Source organism: Nicotiana sylvestris, chromosome 11 (genome assembly GCF_000393655.2).
Source record: "Nicotiana sylvestris chromosome 11, ASM39365v2, whole genome shotgun sequence".
Lineage (NCBI taxonomy): Eukaryota > Viridiplantae > Streptophyta > Magnoliopsida > Solanales > Solanaceae > Nicotiana > Nicotiana sylvestris.
Genome location: NC_091067.1, coordinates 23920439 through 23942602, shown reverse-complemented (window position 1 = coordinate 23942602; position 22164 = coordinate 23920439). Strand labels below are relative to the sequence as shown.

At 36.7% G+C, this 22164-nt stretch overlaps 1 protein-coding gene and 1 pseudogene across 1 annotated transcript; one reads left to right on the top strand and one right to left on the bottom strand.

Moving 5' to 3' along the window:
• Positions 1-667: 667 nt before the first annotated feature.
• On the top strand, positions 668-11967 carry LOC104241358 (methyl-CpG-binding domain-containing protein 10-like). The gene is made up of 3 exons (XM_009796299.2): positions 668-789; positions 902-988; positions 10113-11967. Exons 2-3 carry the CDS (start codon positions 926-928, stop codon positions 11571-11573), a joined length of 1524 nt encoding a protein of 507 aa, XP_009794601.1. The 5' UTR covers positions 668-789; positions 902-925; the 3' UTR covers positions 11574-11967.
• Positions 11968-12540: 573 nt separating this feature from the next.
• LOC138880825 (thylakoid lumenal 16.5 kDa protein, chloroplastic-like) lies at positions 12541-19027 on the bottom strand (annotated as a pseudogene).
• Positions 19028-22164: the final 3137 nt, after the last annotated feature.

Here is a 22164-nt window from a genome sequence, read left to right as displayed (position 1 = left end):
CAAGAATTTTCACTTATCTAAACTTGACATAATCCCACGTTGAAACTAAAATTAATAGTACCCATTTCGCTATCTTTCACCCAAATTCTTACATATTACCAGACCCTTATTCAAAATCTGATGCACATTATATTCTGGTCTAGTACTATTTCCCTTCCATTTTATATGGTATTGTTCGAATTTCAAAAATTAAATGAGTATTTTTTTATTGTAATTTTTGATATGCCGTCTATTTTAAACTATTAACTACTGCGTTATAATATTTTTTCTTAATTTAATTTATGATTAAATTTGAGAAGTTTGACATTTAAATTCAAATAATATCATATAAATTGAAATATAGAAAGTTATATGTTTCGAATGATATGCGTTACATAAATTTTAAAAGTGGTTAAAAGTACAATTTATCTCAAGAACCAAGAAAACTATTAATGAGTCAAAAAAAGAAAACTAAAAAATGTCTGCAACCCGAAATAGGGCGCAAAACCCGTTAACCGCCAATGTCCGCACCGTGACTGAAATTAAGCAAATTAGGGCAAAACAAAGGAATATCCATTTCAATTTTCAAAATTTGCACAAAAGTAATCATCCAGATTGACACGTGTCCTCATCGTGTGCAGCAACAACTGATCCAAACCCTTTATTTACGTGCACAAAAAGAAGAAAAAGAAAACGAGAAATCTAACTTTGTCGTTTTTTTGCACAAAATACATCTCAATCTCACTTTACAGTAAAAAAAAAAAAAAACTAGATTTCCCCAAATCCAAAATCCATTCAAGACAAAAAAAGGTGTAGTAGTACATATATATATAGAATTTATTTACTTTTTTTCTTTTTCTTTTAGAAGTGTTAAATGAGTTAGTTGGTTTAAATAGCGTTCGTTTTGTGAAAATTGAGTTAGGTGGGAAAAACACACAGAAAAAATATGGCGAGCAAGAATGAAGTTGTGTCCGTTGAGCTTCCTGCTCCAGCTGGCTGGAAGAAGACGGTATGCTTTGTAATTTTTTCCTTTTCTTTATTATTTTTTTCAAGTTTTGTCTTATTTTTGTTAATTTTCTTTTTTGTGTTTGTTTAGCCTTGAAATTTTCTATGATTATGAAAAGGGTTTTGTCTAATTTCATGGGGCGCTTTGTGTTCTTGATGTTTTCTTCAGGTTTCAATGATTTTGTTAATTTTTGTTTGTTTAACCTCAGATTTCCCTTTTATTCTGAAAAGGGTTTTGGTTAATTTTGTGTGCTTATGTGGTATGTTGTGTTTTTTAGTGTTTCATTGGTTTTTCGACTTTTAATTTTGCAATTGTTTTGAAATGTGTTTTGATGGTATTGTATGTGATAGTTTTGTTTTCTTTAAGTTCCAATTGTTTTGCAGTTCTGTTTATGTCGTTAGCTTTGAATTTTGCAGTAGTTCTGAAATGGGTGTCGAGGTTATTGTTTGGTTTTGTGTGGTTCAGTAATTTTTCCGGATAACCAGATCCCAGAAGGCCACTGGTGCGCCCAATTTGAACTCGATAGATGATGGGCCCGCTCCTTTACTACCCGGCTTTTGTCTGTGGCAGGGTTCGAACTGGCCTAACCCACACATCATGCGCCACACTCTTAACACTAGAACAGAGCCCTGGGGCTGTGTGGTTAGGATTTCTGGGCTGTCTAGTCTTGTTAATGTAGATTTTCCACTCCACTTTTTATCTCAATTCTTGTCAAAATGGGAGATGGGATTTTCTTGATTTTGAGGTTTTCCTACTTTTGCGAGTTGTTTTAGAGGTTGAGGAGTTTTGCTTGTTCCTAACTTCGTGATTCAGTTGTATTCGCGGAAGTTTTTGGGTTGTGTGTATTAATTTGTCTGTCATAAGTAAAATTTCCTGTTTTGAAATTGTAAAGCTAGGTGCTGTTTAACTTAGGGCATATGCAGAATATCATCTATTACTGTTACGCAATTTAGTCCCTTGTGGTTTATTCTAGATACAGTCTTCTTCATGGGTTATGGTGATGAACTGGTAGGCCAGTTAGAGTTTTTAAGCTTGAGCTGACTAATAGTCTTATATCTTCTATTTACTAGTGCCGGGGTGGTGGTGGTGGGGGGGTTGGTGGTGTTAAGGGAAGTAATCTAGCCTTTTAAACCGAAAAGAGGAAACGCCGAACTTTCCTCACATATTAGGCTTTGAAGCCATGGCTTCAATGCAGTCAAGTTTCTTAAGAGTGGCATCTGAATGCGTCAATACGATAATTAGGTATGAGTACGTCAATCTTAAGATTGGTTACTTATCCAATACGAGTTTGTGCAAGTATTAGGTATGAGTACGTTAATCATTTTGCTATAATTTTTAGTGTATTTTGAAGAAAGTTCCGAGTCCCTTGCTTCATCTCTATTTTATTCGATCTGATTGTTCAAAATTTGCTATGTTCAGCCTCTACCATCAACCTCCACCACCAAGAATTTTTGCACATCTAGTTGTGCTCCAGCGCGGCAGCGCCAAGATTAAAAACTCTTGAGGCAATTAGAGCTAAATTCAAGCTTGCCACTTACTTAGATTATGTGTGGGATGACCAACTCTATGATACATGCACCCAGATGTGTATGGTGTCCTCCATCGCATATATCTTCAACTTTTCACCCATGTTTAGTGTGATTTCAAATTTCAAGGACACTCCTCGAAGGAGGTGAGACGAAGAATCCACGTAACACAGGATCAACTTGGCTCAACTAGGACTAATTTCACCACAAGATGAATGCTGAGACCAAATCTCTTAATTATATCGAATGATAACTCGCAGTAGATTAAATTTTGGAAGTGGAATAATTTTCCCATTTGGAGAGAAAAAACTCTATTTTGCGGCTAACTGATCTCTTTTGATGGAAAGTGTTGCAGTAGAGGTGAAAAAATCCAGAGCATAATCACCAGGATGAGTTTGGTTCCTTTCCCGGTCAGTTCAGCTATAATACAATTTATGACGTAACCGTGCACTTGTACATTTTATTTAATCCCATCAACAACTTGGTATGAATGGAATTTTATTAACTTCCTTTTAAGCGAAATTTGGCTGCTATTTCATAATCTGGCAAATTCATTCTCCTGTTTGAATGAGATATTTTCCTTTTTGTTCGTTGTTCTGTCTTTTCTTTTCCCCTTCTAGTTGTACCATCAGTTATCACAGGACTGGGGGTGGAGGAGGACCATAGGAACGGGCTTAGATCTAAGCATGTAGTGAAGGGATATGCAAGGATTAGCTTCTACTCATTTCTTGATTTGTCAAGAGACCTTTTTCTTGGGATAAGTGATTTACTTGGCACATAGTGTCATAGTTTGTTGCTCTCTTTGTTGTTATTTTAGTAAAATAACAATGTTCATCTCTTTTTTTTTTTAACCTTCTAAAAAGCTTCTGAAATGGTGGACCTTAAGTTTCATATTGCAAGTCTCTAGTGAAGCTCTACTGGTGCCTTAAATGGGCTCATAGTGCTGCAAAATAGGATGGACTTTTAGCAGCATCGGCATTCAGTTCTGTGTTTGAGGGTTAAAAAGGTTTAAAATCATCTGGGACCAAGGATTCTGTAAACTCTTGCGAGCTTCCTGCCCTCACTCCGCCAAACCCACTCTCTTTCTTTCAAAACTGAAGGGAAAGAGAGCAGAAAAGAATAATGGAAAAAAGCCAACATCTCATGGTGTTTGCCCCACTCTTAAATCGTTAACGGAGGGGCTTCTAGTATGCCTGCCACCTGTGTTATGCAGCCCATTGATATAAACGAGGTGAGGATACAATTGGGTTAGGCATAAGCAGCTGAGGTCACCAAGAACATGCTTAAAAATGAGGTTTTTGGGGCCTATTACGATGGTTTGTCAGCTGGTCTTCTTAGCGAGCAGTCTATACAACAGGCCAACTAGTGTCATTTAGAATTCGGGCGAACATTGCTGTTGAGGCCAATGAAGGGAAGCTCTTAGCTCTCTACCAAAAGTCTCTGTTTGGCCTGATTGCTGGAGCATTTGGTGCGTGTACGGGTAGTCCAGCATATTTAGCCTCACCCTGCCCTTCCAGGGGTAGGGGTAAGGCTGTGCACATCTTACCCTCCCCTCCCCAGACCCCACTTGTGGGAAACTACTGGGTTTGTTGTTATTGTTGTTGTTACTCACATGCAAGCTGGTATTACCTTACGTGCAGGGTAGAGATGTAACTGCAGAAATGCATTTCATGCTCTCTCGTATTGTGGCTGATACCCTTTGGAAAGGTGATGTCCTATTGGCCTCATAGTAGTGATGGCTGTGCCCGGATGATAACTCTGAAGTGCCCGCTAAGCGAGGCGAATTGCTCAGCTTGTTTTGCACTGAGCATTTGGGCTTATGCGTGCCATAAGCAAGCCTTTGGCAACACTGCATAAGATCAGAATTGCATTTTGAAGCTGAAAACAATGCCTAATTGGTTGGAATTTTCAAAACCTGGATGAAAATTTGCTAATGGATGGGGAAAAAATGGTATTTTTAGAATCTTAAGATACTTCCTACTCCAAAAAGACTATTAACTTGAATGCTTGTAGGAATAAACCTAGTGTTAAATCTTCTCTCTCTCATTCATTCTATTTCCTTTTTAGAAAAAAAATCTCTCCTGGTTTTCTCTTTGTTCACTCTCGTCAGGAGAATTCTTATCTTTCTTTTATAGGCTTCTTTTTCACTCATCTGTAATCTATCCTACACGTTGCTGCACATTTACTTTCATCCATAGGATCTCAAGAAATAAATCATGCATGAGATCATTCTATGATTTCATTCTGTTAACAAGCTAACACCTGCAGTGCTTTTGTATACGTGATAGGTTGACTTTCCATTCGCTGTTACTTTAGCAAATTTACTTCTGTGGCTGTTTGGAATATTGGGGAACTCTGAATCTTTAATCCTCATCATTCCAGCACTGTACTTTCTTTGTGACATACTGACATGTGACTGGAGACTCTTGCCTCGTCACTTGAACTTTGTACTTTCCACTTCTGCGGATCCAGTGGTCATTGCACGGTATCTGATGTGTGATCTTTTGACCGAATATTAGATTCTTCTAGAGGGACATGAACAAAATCAATGTTAAACATAGTGTAGAAGTGCTAGGTCACTTTACATATTGCTCATGCATTATCAGTTTCAGGGGCCTGGCTTTGCAGAATGGAAACTGAACTGAAACCCTAATTCTTGTCCTTCTTTCTTTTTCTTTTTCATTTTTCCCTGGGGGAGAGCGGGTTTGACTCTGAACCAGTTTAGGTGATCTCAGAGAGTAAGTTTGCCTGCCGTTACTGCCATTGATCCATCATCAAAGTTGACTTAATTGAAGTCTTCCTCACCTTACTCCTGGTATGGTGACATGCATGCAGCTAACTGGCATCCATATTGATCTCTAAGGGCAGGATCTTATAAATATTTATTTGAGAAGGTAAGGCAATAATTAGCCTTGTAAATATTTTGTGCTCTCCTCTTGGCAACCTTCTTCCAAGTAGGGGATGGTGCAGTCAAACTTGAATTCAGTTAGAAAGTTGCTGTAGTTTGGTCACTTCTTTTTTCTTTTTTTTTTTGAAGTTCGGTCACTTCGAGAAGCATCCCGTATTCCGTCTCTAATTTATGTTGGTCACTTCTTCTAGATGTATTTGCAAGTTGCCTTATGTGTTATTTTTGGAGCTTTCTGGGGTTGTGTATGTCTAGCTACTTCTTGCACAGGCGATTAAGTCTCGTTGTTTTCCCGGGGAAAAACTTGATGAGCTTTTACCCCCTGCCTTAACCATTATTATTATCTTTTTGGGGATAGTTATATTTCTAAGATTGATCTGTTTCTTGGAGTTGGTTGCCTGAATTGCTTTTAATTTTCCACCTTCAAACTTCTATATTGGAATAAATTATCATCATTGTACCTCATATATCTTATAGAAATTAGTATTTGTTGTCTTATGCGACATTCATAAGTTCTTAGGCCTTGATGATCTAATCCAATCTAATACCTTGAGCTTTATGATGATGGCCGCACAAGAACTCCAATAACCAAATTTTTGGGGTACGATAGATATAATATGAGTCCAACTTATCTTTTAATCTTTTTTTTTGGTAAGTACTCCCCCCGTCTCACATTATTTGTCGTGTTTTTCTTTTACATACCCCTTAAGGAAATATTAAATAGGAGAGGTTTTTGACTGTTTCACCCTTATTTATGTCTTAAGATATAATCTCTCTTCATTTAATATTTACTCATAATTGAGGTATTTGTAGTCTTTAAGAACAATTAATATTAAGGGTAAAATTGGGAAAAAATAATTAATTTAGTCTTGAATTTCTAAAATGATAAATAATTTTGAGACAACTATTTTTGGAAACTATGACAGATAATTTGAGACGGAGGGAGTAAGCTTATCAAGAATATAACACCAGGTGGAACTGAAATCTATACATGTTTAAAAGGGCATCTGTGTTGTTAGGAATCAATAAAGTCCAACAAGGTCTCAAAATGATTTATATCTTTCATGTTACACTAAAGAGCTAAAGATTGCAGACATCAAAGTTTTATTCGGTTAAATGCTATCTGGAGGTCCTATCTGGAGGTCCTTTGCTTCCACGCTATCCATCCTATGTGCATTCGATCAGTACTCTGTACGACCTTGAGTTGCTTTTCTGTTTGCTGTCATGTCCGGCTGGAGGTGGCCTCATTTTATTTGCTTAGCAAGTTAGCATTGCCTGCTTCACTCGAATGAGGTTTATGAACTTACAGCAAAACTTCCAAGCTAGGGATTAATGCTGCAACAGGGGATATAAGTTTTCCACTGTTTTATCACACTCATGACATCTATTGCAGGTCATGATATTCCCTTTCTTTGAAGCTTCTTTGAGTAAGACATGCTGTATACATAGCAATTTAAATGAAGAACATCACTTTTAAAGGTGCTTTGTTTTTCCATAAATTCTCCAAGGCTGTTAATCATTTTTTCCAGATTTTTCCAGAACGTATTAGCAAGATTTAAAAGAGATACAGCCATGCTTCTCTGCTTTCATAATCGGAGTTCTTGATGTGGGATAGCTCTCTAATGCCCTCCCGCTTGCCGAGAAACTGAACTACTCTATCTGCTTCCTGGTCATACAATTTTGTCCTGAATTTGACCTCCCATCTGTCACCTATCTTGGAATTATCGGTGTCAGTCTCATTTTCTGTAATAATGCAGTGTAGGTCAGGAAAACATCATTTAAAGAATGGATCTTACCACAATTTTATTTTCTTCCTATTGCGGACCTCTAGTTTTACTAGATTTTGAAATCCCCACCCCGTAGCATGTTGATATTCTTCCATAAAGCTACATCATCAGATGAATTATAGACTTGATACGCCATGGGCTGTCCATGCCATATTTAGTTTTGATTAACCTTTTCTATAAATCATCATTTATGTTCCGCATTAAATCTCCATTACCACTTAAATAACAGAGATTTATTGTGCAATTGACCACTTCCTTCTGTTTCTGTCAATAAACCATTTCACCAAATGGTACTTGCTTTTACTAGGGTTTCCTTCCAAGAAACTCAGCTCTTACACTATTGAGTTGTTTCCCAGTATAGTGTCAGTCTTTGACCAAGTATAGATACTATTCCTTCTAGGTAGTCTATCCTCTTCAAAATTTTCAAAATCCTTCTCTGATTAATTTCTCCTCGTCACTTCTTCCTAAAGCGAGCCCCAACCACACAGTAGGAAATTCTCCTACTCTACAGCCCAGAGGATAGCTGAAAGTGCTAGCTGATGAATGTTGCTTACCTTGATCTCTGGAAACAAGGATCTTTCAGCAAGATTTATATGCTACCCCAAAACAGCGTCAGCTAGACAACTCTTAGAAACCACAATTTTCCTTCTTATACCTCCTGAAAATTTATGTATCATCAGCATACGAGATGTGGGATGTTGTCACCTTGTTTCCCATATCATCCCTATCGGGAACTTGACAGAAGATATGCAGAATTTAATTCATTTAGTCCACCTATTAACAAAACCCAATGTCTGGTTCTGTAAAATTAGCAAAACCATACATTCACCTGACAGAAAAGGAAAGACCAATTAACATGGTCAATGCCTCTTTTAGGTCTAATTTACACATATTCTGCATCCTTCTGTCCCCATCTTGATCCAAATATTCTTGCAATGAATGAAGTATCAGCCAATGGTCTATCAGGAACAGCCTCTCCATCTACCTTCACAAGGTAGGGGTAAGGTCTGTGTACACACTTCCCTTCTCAGACCCCACTCGTGCGATTTCGCTGGGTATGTTGTTGAATGAAGTATCTGTGATTTGCCTTCCTTGTATGGAGGCATTTTCTTTTAATAAAGCTCCCTCTTATGAAGGCATTTTCAGAATCAGAGATCGATTTTGTACTGTCTCTATTCTCTCATTCAATGCCTTGGCTAAAATCTTCATATTTTTAAATGAGACTGAGGAAGTACTACATTTAATGTTGTACATTTATCTCTCCTTCTATCTTGCCCATTAATGATGATAGCACCACTTATTTCAATACGTGTATTGTTGACATTTCTAGAATATCTTCAACCCATTTATTTTACATTGCGCGATAATCTTATTAGTCTGTGTAAATCAACTTCATGAACTATGTGTGTGGGTGGCATCCTCTTGGTGACTTTCTTTGAATTTAGTTTACGTATACCGTATTTATGCAATTGAGGGTGAAGTTGTTATTCTTTTACTAGTTTATTGAACTATCTTATTATTTAGATTCAAATTAAATGTCATAGGTCCACTTAGATTGTGGAACAAAATAATGCTTCCTAAAAATAGTAACGAGCCCCCCCTCTAAATCTTCAAACATCTAAGCAAATGAAAACAGTAAACTGTCATTTCACTTGAACCTTTTTACTAGACAAACCATAGGAGATGCTAACTCTATGGTGCAATTTGTATGATGTCTGAGAGCAATGAAAAAGACCTAGTGGTTCCGTTGTCATTCTTGAGTATATTGTTAGGCAATTTATCAACTTGGTCAGAAGAAGTTCCACGACTATGTTTTTCCTTCCCCACCACCACCCTCTTTTCATAAAAATTTGACTCGCTTGAATGCTTATTTCATTGCTCATCTATTCAGATGGAAAGCATTTCAGCCAGCAGTTTTAGCGGAGCTGTCTCATTTTTAAAGTTTGTGTTTCTTCTCGTCTAGGTTATTGCTTTGGTTCGCGACCCCAATATTGTGAGCCTAGTGGTCAATGGAGTCTGCGTAAACCTTAGAGACCAGGGTTTAACTCCAAACAGAGACATAAACAATAAGTGATTTCTTCACATTTGACTATACCTTGGCGGGTAGAGTTACCCAGTACCTTAGCTAGAGGAAGGTAACACGCACCGGTGGAATAGTCGAGGTGCGCACAAGCTGCCTCGGATACCACCACTATCGATAAAGGAAAAAAAGTTATTGCTTTAGTTCTACGGTTTCCTAACAGATTCATTCTTCCTTTTGCCATTATCTACCATAGACAATAACATGTTATTGGAGATTCCAGGACGATTTTGGCTGGATTGCTGTGTCTATCAGTATATGTATATCGCTTCTATGCCTTCTGTATGTGCTAGTAGTCTGTAGGATTACTTCTTTTGGGAATTAAGTTGATAAATACAATTTGGAACTCTTCAGAATCCCATTTGATCAGGAAGAGAAAGATACTCCTGGGAAGCAGTTGCATCTGTTTTTTATTTTTTTACTGAGCTGTTACGGGGTTGTGCATGTTCCAAATTCTGTGCTAAAAACAGTTGGAAAATCCTGGTAAAAAAGCAGTTGGAACATGGTGGATATTAGTTGAGCCACAAAATTATATCTTAGTTGCTTATCAAAAGATCATCATTATGTACTGTCAGTTATGTCAGTTTGACACTTGTGTTTTCTCCTGATTTCCTTTTATGTTGTGAAGTAGCTTCTGTTCTCTCTGAACGTTGCCTTTTGATTTCCTTTTCCATCTTTCAAGTAGTTTCCTGTCTTTCTGAGCTTTTATTTTTTATTTCCTTTCCATGTTTACATTCCACTTTAGCAGCCAGCTCAAGAAAAGATGAATACAAAAGGAGAATGATGGCAATTCCCTTTAAATACTAATGGCCATATTTATTTTTTTCAGTTTCTGCCTAAGAAAGGAGGAGGGACTCCGAAGAAAAAAGAGATCGTATTTACTGCACCAACGGGGGAGGAGATCACTACAAAGAGACAGTTGGAGCAGTACCTGAAGTCACACCCTGGCAGTCCACCAATCATGGAGTTTGACTGGGGAGCTGGTGAAACTCCAAGAAGATCCTCAAGAATCAGTGGAAAGGCAAAGGCAGCTTCACCTTCAACAGAAAGTGAGACTCCAAAAAAGCGAAGCAGAAAATCTTCAGCTTCTAAGAAGGATGTGAAAGACAATGAAGTCCATGAAGAAACAGAAGCGGCAAAGGATGAAAAGGATGTTGACATGCAAGAAGCTGAAAAACATGAAAAGGATACTCTGTCTGTGGAAGCTGAGAAGGGGGTCGAACAGAAACAGGATGAGGGAAAAGATGAAAACAAGGATATGGAGAAAGATGTAGAGAAGAAAGATGAAGTCCAAACTACTGAGGAGGCTGCAGAGAAGCAAGATGAAATGCATTCTTCTGATGCTGTGAAGGAGAACCAAGCTGGAAAGGAGAGGGAAGATCGAACTGAAGATGGCAAATCGGAAGATGCTCCATCCAAAGTGGCTGACGTTGAGAAAGATGTCAAAATGGCGGATAATGCTGCGGAGAAGAAAGATGAAATGCATTCTTCTAATGTTGATGCTGTGAAGCAGAACCAAGCTGACAAGAAAAGTGAAGGCCAAACTGAAGATGGCAAAGCAGAAGAAGCAGCTGAGGGTGACAAAGATGTCAAAATGGCAGATAATTTTCAACACCCTGAAGATGTTGGAGAGGCATCGGTGGTGAAAGAGGCCCCTCTCGAGAAAGAACCTGAAGCTACTAAGGATGAGGAAGGGAAGGATGTACAAGTTCAAGAAAGTGTGGAACAGAAACAAACTGAGACAAAGAAAGAGGATCCTAGTGCTGCTGTTGAGAAAGATGTCAAAATGGCGGATAATGCTGCAGAGAAGAAAGATGAAATGCATTCTTCTAATGTTGATGCTGTGAAGGAGAACCAAGCTGACAAGAAAAGTGAAGGCCAAACTGAAGACGGCAAAGCAGAAGATGCTCCTGCCGAAGCAGCTGAGGGTGACAAAGATGTCAAAATGGCAGATAATTTTCAACATCCTGAAGATGTTGAAGAGGCATCGGTGGTGAAAGAGGCCCCTCTCGGGAAAGAAGCTGATGTTCCTGAAGCTACTAAGGATGAGGAAGGGAAGGATGTACAAGTTCAAGAAAGTGTGGAACAGAAACCTACTGAAACAAAGAAAGAGGATCTTAGTGCTGCTGAGGAAAAGAAGCATCAACCGGAACAAGAACAGAGAGATGAAAATGGTGCAGCAACAAAGAGCACTGGAGATGGAGATGCTTTGATGAACAGTGACATAAGCAAGAAGGTGGAGGAAGAAGTAACTGAAAACGGGAACGAGGCTGATGAGGCCAACCCTTGAGTATCGACATGGAGCAATTCTATGCCATCCACTTACTAGGCTCTCTCGTTCTCTCTCTGACCTTTTGCTCTTGTTTCTTTTCTTTAGTGACTCTAGTTTTTGTTTCTCAATGGTAGATACTCTGATTGTTCATGAGATATCTGTACGTAAAATCATAGATTTTAGGTCCTAAAAATTTGCAGCCTTGTCCTCTAGAAGGAATTATAGCCTAAAGAGATCTTTGTATCATTACTACCTTACATCATATATTAGACCTTCAGTGTGGAGGGAATTTGTAGGTTGCTTAGATCCCTGTAGCATGGTGTGACAGAACTCAGTAATGTACGCTTGTAATAAGTCCATGTTCAGTTGCTGTTGACTCTTAACAATTCATGTCGCTTGGTTTCTTCTTTAATGCAGGTTATGTAGCGAAGAGCTGCAGAAGTAGCGATTGTTTCATTTCCACCAACATAAAGATAGTGACTATCAAGATTTCCTTATTTGCCAAGAGTGCAGTAGGTGATGTGTGCGTTAGGCATACATTACGAGTTCGATCTCTGTCGTGAACAAAGGCATGATATGCAAGTTGAGAAGAGTGAAGGGGTAAACATATTATTCATCGAGCTTCGAACAGCGCAATTTTTGCACAAGTTGCAATAATGAAACCTCAAGTGTTGACACCATGCTTACCTAACCGCGAAAAGAAAATGTCCAATATTTCAAGACCACCTTCACAGAGCTCTTACATCGTTTCTCCTAAGATCCTCTTTTGTGTTCTTGAAATTGAAACAAATATCTCCTCAATATGCAGTAGCAATTATTTCCTAAAAGATTGTATAAGGCAAAACTAATTATTAATCCAGTCACTTATTTCCTGAGCTTATCAACAGTTGGTTTAAAGAAAATCAAAGGTGAAAAGATATGGAAAATTTGTTGGGACCAAATACTCTAATATTAGATACATGTAGGAGTTGGTTTTTCCTTAGTTTCATAGCCCTTTGAGTTGCTCAACCAAACCTGGTTAGGTTGTCCATTTCTCAAATGCATTGGCTGATGCTACAAACGCTGTTTTTGATCCTTCAATGTCATTCATTGTAACTGCATAAGACAAGCAGAGCAGGAAAAATAGTTGATTTGCTTAAAATATCATAAATGACTTCGAACAAGAACCTCGGGACATCCTAAAGAGGTGAACGTTAGAAGAATAGTAAAAGTAAGTGTTCAAGTACTCCTCAATATTTGAATTTGCTTAAGTTCAACTACTGCCATGACATTATTGTTATTTTTTTACTGCTAGACAATTGAAGTAAGTCCTAACAAAGACGGATTAAGGATTTCATGTAATGGATGTAGCTCTAATTTACAAATGCAAATTTAAAGTATTCTCAAAGTTTCTATTTACAAATAAACAGTTTGAGTTAAGATAATGAATACACGTGCACCCACTGCTTATATGTTCAAAGAACCTTCTTACATGGATAATTATGTTGTCATCCTAAGTGCAAGTTGTGAGATTTGAATCCTACATCAGAATTTGGACTCCAACGTAGGGTCACAATTCTTCATACATTCTAAGTCCACAATTCCACCTCTTAGTTTCAATTGTAACTCAAAACATTTTTCTTGAATTATGCCCATATGACAAAACCAAGTAGAGTTGTATTTTAGTCAATCTATTACCAAAAAAGAAAAAAATAGATCCAATTTTAGTGAATTATAAGGAGGAAATAAAGGTGATCCATAATCCATCTTGAATAAACATAAAATCCTATATAAACTAGTAACTTTTAATTTTTTTGATTATCAGGAGGCAAATTCATCAAGAAAACAAAATAAAAGTTCTTTTTGCTACATTTTTCCTTGGTAGAATAGCTTAAATGACAACTATACTTGTGCCACTTTGTCATGTCGGTCCCCAAATTTAATAATTTACCAATTGAACAATTACACTCCTTCAAATCGTGTATAATAAACGCTTATGACAAGAGGATGCAGTGCGTGTAATACAATCTCTTGCACGTTAACTGCCACGTCAAATAACAATGTGTAAATTCCATGTCACATGGTAGATTAAAAATAATTAAAATCAAAAATCAAAAAATAAAAATAAAATTCAAACATTAATCCCCTAACCCCCTCACTTGTTGATTTCTCTCTCTCCCCTCGTGTTCTTCCTCCTGCCCATCTCATTCTCTCTTGTTCTGCCTCCACTCCACTCCCCTTCCAATTCTTCACTTTTTATATTATAAAAATAAAATTAAAATGAATAAAGAAAAAAAGAAAACCGAGGTAATTTTTTTCCAGATCGAAAAGTGGGAGAAGAAGTTCGGTGGTCCATTTCCATGGCTGAAGACGTTAGATGGCGGAGAAGAAGTTCGGCGGACCATTTTTCGTCCAGCTTGAAAATTAATACCCGCTGCCCCTTTAGTATATTGATACCCGTTGCCCTTTTTAGTATATTTTTGACTTGTTCATGACACCATGGGTAAACAAAGATGGTTAAGGGAACTTCAAGGATCGGGTTATTTTTCTTTTTTTGAAGGGGGATGGGGAGAGTGGAGAAGAAGAAGAAGAAGAAGAAGAAGCAATATAGAAGGAAAAGCAAACGAAAAGGTAAGAGGCAGGGGTGGTTGGGAGGGCGGAAGCGGAGAAGAAGCGTATATGGAGAAAAAAGGGAGGGGTGCGGGGTTTGTTGAAGAAGAAGCGTACGGTTTTTTTTTTCTTTTTTGACTTATTTTATGTTTATCTTTTTAATTTATTTTTTATCTTTATTTTAATGATTTTTTTCTTCTTATTTTAATTATTTCTTATTCAAAATATCATATTCATGCTCGTTGTCCGCGTGAACTATACTCGTATTGTCCAGCTCAACCATTTTGTTGCCACATGTGCTTGGTCAACGGTCAGAGGGGTTTAAAATATAAATTTTCATCAAGTTAAAGTGTCTGGATGAAACTTTATAGATTATAGGGATCAGAATGACAAAGTGACACAAGTACAAGTGTCTAAGAGGCTATTCTGCCTTTCTCCTTAGTAGAGGAGTTGATAATTCCTTGTCTATCAAGCCTCTTCTTTCTATCCTATTTCACCTTTTCCAACAACTCCTCGTCATCCTCAGCTTCTAAAATGACAACATTTGCATTAAAGCAACCTTTTTGACCAGCTACCGAAAGTAGCAAATTTGAAGTGAGGCTAATGGCAAACTTCTAAGGGCCTAGATTTTATCAAAATAAATTTGGATTTTATTTGGCAAACATATATTTGGTTATAAATTTTGCCTACATTTTGGCAAAATTCCAAATCCCAAAACCAGCTCAATAGCTGGTTTTGGGCCAAAATATTTACTAACACTAATAATATACATATATTTCCAAAATAAATTTGGGAAATATGTTTTGAAAACGGATGTCCAAACACATTTTCATCTTCAAACCAAACTTCACCCAAATCAAAATTTTCAAAACAAATTTGGGAATCTATGGTCAAACGCTAGCTAAATAGTTCTTATATACTTCTCTAGAAAAGGGTAATAGAGATTCCTAGGAATTTGGATCGTCTATTATATTAATGTATACCTTCTTTGTTACACAAATCGCAATATATAATGTGCTCAGGAAAATAAAACTTTATTTTTCGAGAGACTCAAATTATTTAGCTTAATGACACAAATAGTTGATTTTTTGACCTAGGTAGCAAAAGATTTTAGAAAAAAAGTCTCATGCTGGAATTTTGAAGCACGCTGGGCAGAACTTTAGAGCACGCAATAATTGTGGTGATCCTCAGGATTTTACCACAAAATCTTGATGGATCATCAGATTTTTTCAGTATTATGGTTAGAATTCTGGTGATAGTCAAATATTGTATGACAAAATCCTGACAATTACTATGATTGTTGTGTGCTTTAAAATTCTGCCCAACATACTTCAAAATTTTGATGATCAAGAAAATCCTGCCTAGCTGCTTCAAAAATTTGGCATGACTTATTTTCCAAAACTTCTATCATTGGGATTAAAATAGAAACAATGATTTAAAAAAGGTCCTCCAAAGGTGCAAAGAAATTTGGAGAAAATTAGGAATACGTATAGAAATTAAAATAATTATCTTGATCAACCCAATAAGAATTTTACTCATTATATAATTATAATAACTACTTATTTAAGCTAAAAGCTGAAAGTTGCAACCTATTTTGAACAGCCAAATGGGGCCCTGGGACAACTACATAGTTAAAGGGAAGAAATTAAAAAATAGCCAGATTAACAAGTGGTCATTCAAAAATAGTCACAGTTTTCAAAGTAATCGGAATTTAGCCACTTTTCATGTAAAGATAAATCTGAACGAAAACACTGTTCAAAATCCGGAAAAATACTCCAGCATAATATACTGGAGTTCCGTATAATATACCGGTCCAGCATAATATACTGGAGTTTGGAGCACCAGTGCTCCAGTCTCCAGTATATTATACTGGAGCCAACAAAGTATACCAGTCCAACATAATATGCTGGAAGTTCATACACAGGTGCACCGAACTCCAGTATATTATGCTGGACCGGTCTCTGTTGCAGCAAAATAGTGGCTATTTTTCAATGACTTGGCAAACGCTGACTATTTTTGAATGACCAGTCCGAAAACTGACTAGACCGTGCTATTTTAACTTGTTAAAGTTGAAACACGCCCAAGAAGGCACCAAAACCACTAAAATCAATTTGAATGAATTTAAACTTTAGCTTCTAAAATTTATAAGTAATTGCAGCAAATTTTAATAATACCAATCCAAATTCAAACTTCAAACAACTATATTAAGCTTTTAATTCCCAAACCCAAGCTTCGAATAATTTTTTCTTCAATAATCAGCAACTAAATCTGGACTATAACTATGATTTAGCTTTGCACAATAACACCAAGATGATTCAACAAATAATAGTCGAAGTATACTATTATACTATAGTGTATACTATAACAGCATATTGTTGCTATATATTGCATATATTATAGTATACCATTATATTATATTGTATACTATTACAATATATTGTTGCAGTATAATCCTATAGTATGTGTTGGGTAACTATGTTATTCTTTAATTTTTCAGCTGAAAATTCAATCTCAATCACCTTAAATCAGCTTCAAATGCGATCAAATTTCAGTATAAATTTTCCAAAGGTACAATAAGTAATATTTTGTAACACCCATTTCGAATCAAACAAAAATCTTTAAAATAAATTTCAGATTCAAAAGCTTCAAACCCAATAATGGTGGGTTTTCAAATATACAGAAAAATTTAGATCCAGAAAGCTTACGCAAGGCACTATAAGCAATATTTATAATACCCACTTCAAATTAGACAACAGTTCTTCAAAATAACATTTTAGACCAGGAGCTTCAAGCTCAATAATGGTGGGTCTTCAAATACACACAAAAATCAAATATAAAAAACTTAATATATTAAGTAATCGCACGTGCTACTTACCGTAGAGAGAACAAATTGTTTGGAATTATCACATTATAATTGCTACTAAGTAAGCTTGCAAAATGAAGTTGGATGTTTTAACATTATGTACTTCAAATGTGAAGGCAAATATGCACCACAACATGAGCAAAGCTAGATTATAGGATTATTGAATGGTTTTATACTTCTTCACAAAGACAAAGCTATGGAGTTTAATGAAAAGGAAAAATGCACTGTTTGGTATGCTAGGTAAAACAAATTCAAGGGAAAAAGAGGAATGAGTAGCCGAGAAATAAATTTGGACCGAATAAGTAGAAGTTAAAATTAATTCCTAAATGGGTAGGGGTGTTCATAAAAATCCGAAAACCTGAACCAAACCAAAAACCAAACCAAACCGACCAAAAAAATCGATACTTTTTGGTTTGGTTTAGTTTAGTTTTGGTTTTGAAATTTAAAAACCGATCAAATTTGGTTTGGTTTTGGTTTTAATAAATAAAAAATCGAAATAAACCGAATATATGAGTAGCTATTTTAAATTTATTATTACACCTATAATATATATATGTATAATTTTATACAAAGTTTCAAAATTTTTATAGTAAATGTTAATCGATTGCACTTTTAGTACATGTCTTTACCTTTACATTCTAGTTTGATTGGTAGTTTTCTTTTGTTAATTGTAAGAATCTATTTCATGTTAAAAATAATATATTTTTAATTGAGTCCTTAAATTATTCATCACTATTTGATTTAATTATTATCAATATATCTTGGTAAATAATAGGTTTCTCAAAGGGCAATTGATTTGATAGTGTTACGTTGAAAATGTGGTCGCCGAAATATGTGATTGGTAATGTATGTCTTATATTTAAGAAAAAACTGACAAATAACCGAAAAAACCGAAACCCGACATAAACCGAATCAAGAAAAAATTGACTTAATTGGTTTGGTTTGGTTCTAATATTTGAAAAACCGACTTACTTGGTTTGGTTCTTTTTAGGGGAAAACAGATCCAAACCGAACCATGAACACCCCTATGAATGGGTAACTAATTGGGAATCTAAACAGAAATTCTTAAATAAGTCCCAACTTATCAACCTCTAGCCATTAATTATATACTTACCAAAACTAGCCAAGCACATATAAAAATTGAAAACCCAAATAATAAGGTTCTTTTTCTCCAAGAATTACACGCAAAGATCTCCTTCCATATTTTTAAGCGTGATCAACAACATTAGATGCAAGACGAAAATATAAATTTCATGGATGAGGTAGCAAATAAGATGATGAAATACAAAAAGATATATATAAAATTCCAACAATTGAAGCAAATAAGGACCTTTTTTAATTGGTATGGTTGAAATTCATTGAAAACATATAGATGAGTCAATATACAAAATTTAAGAAAGATCGGAGGGGACTTGGACTGATTTGGTATCAAAATTCATAGTTAAAATTGTTTACCCGCAAAATGGTACAATTAAATTTGTTGAGTGATTTATAGACAAGCAAATTGATTTGATTAGAAAAATGATAAAGAAATAAAATTAAAATTGAGATTTGGCAATTGAAATTGAAGAAGATGACAATCCTGACTCCGTACGTAATGTCTTCGAGGACAAAACTGAGAACAACAATAAAGTACAAATAAAGTTATTTTATTGAGAGAAAAAGTAGTAAAATATAGCCTTTTTGTATAGAACGTTTTGTGTCTCCGCAATGGCTGCTGAGCCTGCTATTTGTAGCTTTACCTAGGGAAACAAGTTCCTAGAATCAAGCTCCTCTTAAACGATAATAAAAGAGACATTGATGAACGCGTAACGGCATACCATGAATGCAAATATTCTCTGCAATTGTCACTTATTTGATGTTAGTAAATATTTCCTCAATGAATGCTATCCGACAAACCATTGATTGTCTCCTGCCGATTACGCTCCTTTCGAGATTTATCCGATATTTGATCGCATTCATTGTCGAAATTGGTTATTCCCTGACTATCCCTATGCCTATCTTCGGTTCCACGTATCATTTTACCATTAAGCCATTTGTTATAAATAGATTTTAATTTTACCCCATACAGATAGTCTCCTTACTTTCCGGTGACATGTCTTTGTATTACCGAGAAGTTGATGAAGATTCCTTCTTGGCGGGAAAGTTCCTGAACAATCTCTGAAGCTCAAAAGGATGCACGTCTTCTCGTATTTAATACCCCGAACACGTGTTGCCCTACGATTAGGCAATTAATTTTGCCAGTTTTCGAGGTAATCATAACCACGATTTTTTCCATCTATAACTTTCTTGCTACTCAATATTTTTACTTTTTTACTTTTACAACTTTCAAAACCCTTTCTTTCTCATTGCATCTGCTTAGGAATTTTTCCATCTTCTTCAACTCTCTCAGCAGAAGTTTTACTAACCTTGGTAATGACTTCTTTCACTGTTTTCTTTGGAAACACTGGTCTTCTCTTCAGTGGAGGCCCAAAGAATAATAAAGACAAGGAGGTCGAAGCCGATTCTAAACCTCCCACAGTTAGTACCATAATACCACATCATTTCAATACCGCCAACAACTTTCAAAAAATGGCTTCTTCTGCCTCTTCACAAACTTGGCCAGTTAGCAGGTATCATTTCTCTATTCGTCCTTTGAGTATCCCAACTGTGAAGGAGGACTGCAACTGTCCCAATCTTGAAATCATTTCCTCGGATATGATAAAGCGGGTTACCTTCTCCAAGGAGGGGTTTACGTATGTCTATACGTATCCCTTTACCTTGGGTCCATTTACGTATGTCTCTTCTGCCTCCGGCCACTGAGCCAATAAAAATTAACACTTCTCCTGCCACTGGTACTTCTTCACCTTCCACGCTATGGGTTCGCGCCCATCAACACCTGTTGCTCATTCGCCATTGGCAACAAATATATCTCCTCCATCGGTACCATCTGAGCAAGAAAGGGGTGATTCTCCTCCTCGGTCTCCCTACCACGGGAATTTAGGGCAAAATTATTCAACCCCTTTCCCCGATCCTCAAGGGAGAAGAAATGCCACTCTTTCGATTTCGAAATAGTGTCATCTTTTGTCCAAGCTAGTGGAGCTTGTGAACTATCTGAAGTCATTGGTTTCGGAGAAAGAGTGGAAGAAAATGCGCTCTCTTTCTAGGGATTGTTTAATGAATAATGCTATGCATAGCACGATGCAGGTATCATACTAATTTTCTCATGCCTTCTTTTCTACTACATGCTGTAATGGAAATCCTGACTTTAATATTCTTTTTCATAGGCCAACTTTTTTGCTTTTGAAGGCCTGCAAATGTTGATTCTTTATAAGCAAGGACTTGCTTCCGAGTAGGATCATCTTTTGACCGAAAAGAACCAGCTTGTTGTGCGTCTCCTGGTGTTGGAGCCAAAAGCTATTGTATTGAGCGAGCTTGAGGCCCAGTTGCATCAGAGCGAGCAAGATAAAATAGCCTACAGACAGGAAGCTGCTCAACTACATGAAAAGCTTCAAGAGGCTAAGGCTAAGTAGGCCAAGCTTCATGACACTGTACTTGTCGCTGCAGAGCTACTGAGGAGAAAAGGGCCAAAATAGAAGAGAGGCTTAAGAGAATCATGGAGCAAAATCAGATCCACTTGTCTACAACTATTGAGCTTGATTCTTGCTTCAACGCCATGAGATCCGAAAGGAACGACTTTCAGGCTGAAATTGATAGACCCCAAGAAAACCTAGGACCAAGGGGATTCCCTCGTTTTTAGATGACTTACGCTATATATCATATAAGGAGGAAAACCTTGAAAAATGCCAAAGCGTGCATCATCGATATTGGTGATTGTATCGCAAGGCCTGAGAACTGGAGCTAACTGCTCGTGAAAACCTTCCCTTTCGGCCTGCTGCAACTAACTCCTCGAGTACTAATTCTGAGTACTTGGGAACCGAAGGGGAGATTGAAGAAGATGAAGATGAAGGCCCCGAACCTGTAGTGGATCCATCTTCCTCTATCGGGGGAAACGTAGATTTCTCTCTCCTTTCAGGCTCCAGCGGCAATGATGCATAACTTCTTTTTCTCTTCTTTTTTTGTACTTTGTAATTGTGCCAAATCCTTCACCGAGTTTGGAAATTGGTAAATAAATAAAGAATTTATTCTTAAGTGTTATGCAAATATATTCCTTTTGCATTGAATTGATTAAAGCTTCGGGTATGTTTTCATACGATAGCTTTGGATTTCGAGCATAAATTCTTCCGAAATCAATCCTTTACTATGAGAGTTTCATAAGAGAGGGCCCTTATATTTATGGTGCTCTTAAAGAGGACGTCTCATGTTCATTCCGGCACAAGCATTTGAAGTTTTTGTTAACTTTCAAACGATAAAATTAACTCATCATTTGGACAAGAAGTAATATAAAAATTAAAGGACTTTATTTTATTCGTTCTATCTTTAAAATAACATAAGCATTCTTTTGCTAAAGTAAATAAAACTGTCAATACATGTGGCTAACTTGAACAACTTCTTTTTCTGGGGCTGATCATACAGTCCCCGGTCCTGATGAAATATTGATCCTAATTCTCATAGTCTCGATTTTCGTGGCACTCTTGGTGCCGCATCGGATACTATCCCCCTAGTGTTCGAATGTGAAGCATGCGTATTCGAACATTGGAAGTCTTACTTCATCGATGGAAACAACTTGTGAATGATTAAATAATCCTTGTTTTAGTGATGGAAGGCAAAGCTTGCTATCGAACCAAGGTTATTTAACCATTCACATAGTCGTCTGCCATCGATGTGAAAAACTTTAATGCTTTAATATCTATAAGGTCTTTCCTTTTGCCGGTGACGTTCCCTTTTGTATGCTTTTAATTGCTACCTCATTAAAAACCTTGCTAGAAAAATCCGACTGGGACAAAAACTGGTCGAAGGGAAAATGAGTGCAGCATATACTTTCAGTATGGGTAGGATCCATCAGAAATAATACCTTTTAAGGTGAGTCACGTTCCAATTGCTGGGTAATTTGACTCCATCTTGATTTTCCAACTCGTACGACCCTTTACCCGTGATAGATGTAACTCGGTAAGGGCCTTCCCATGTTGGTCCTAGCTTTCCTGCATTGACTGCCCGAGTGCTCCGAGTCACCTTTCTCAAAACCAAGTCTCCTACCTTAAAATAACGGAGATTGGC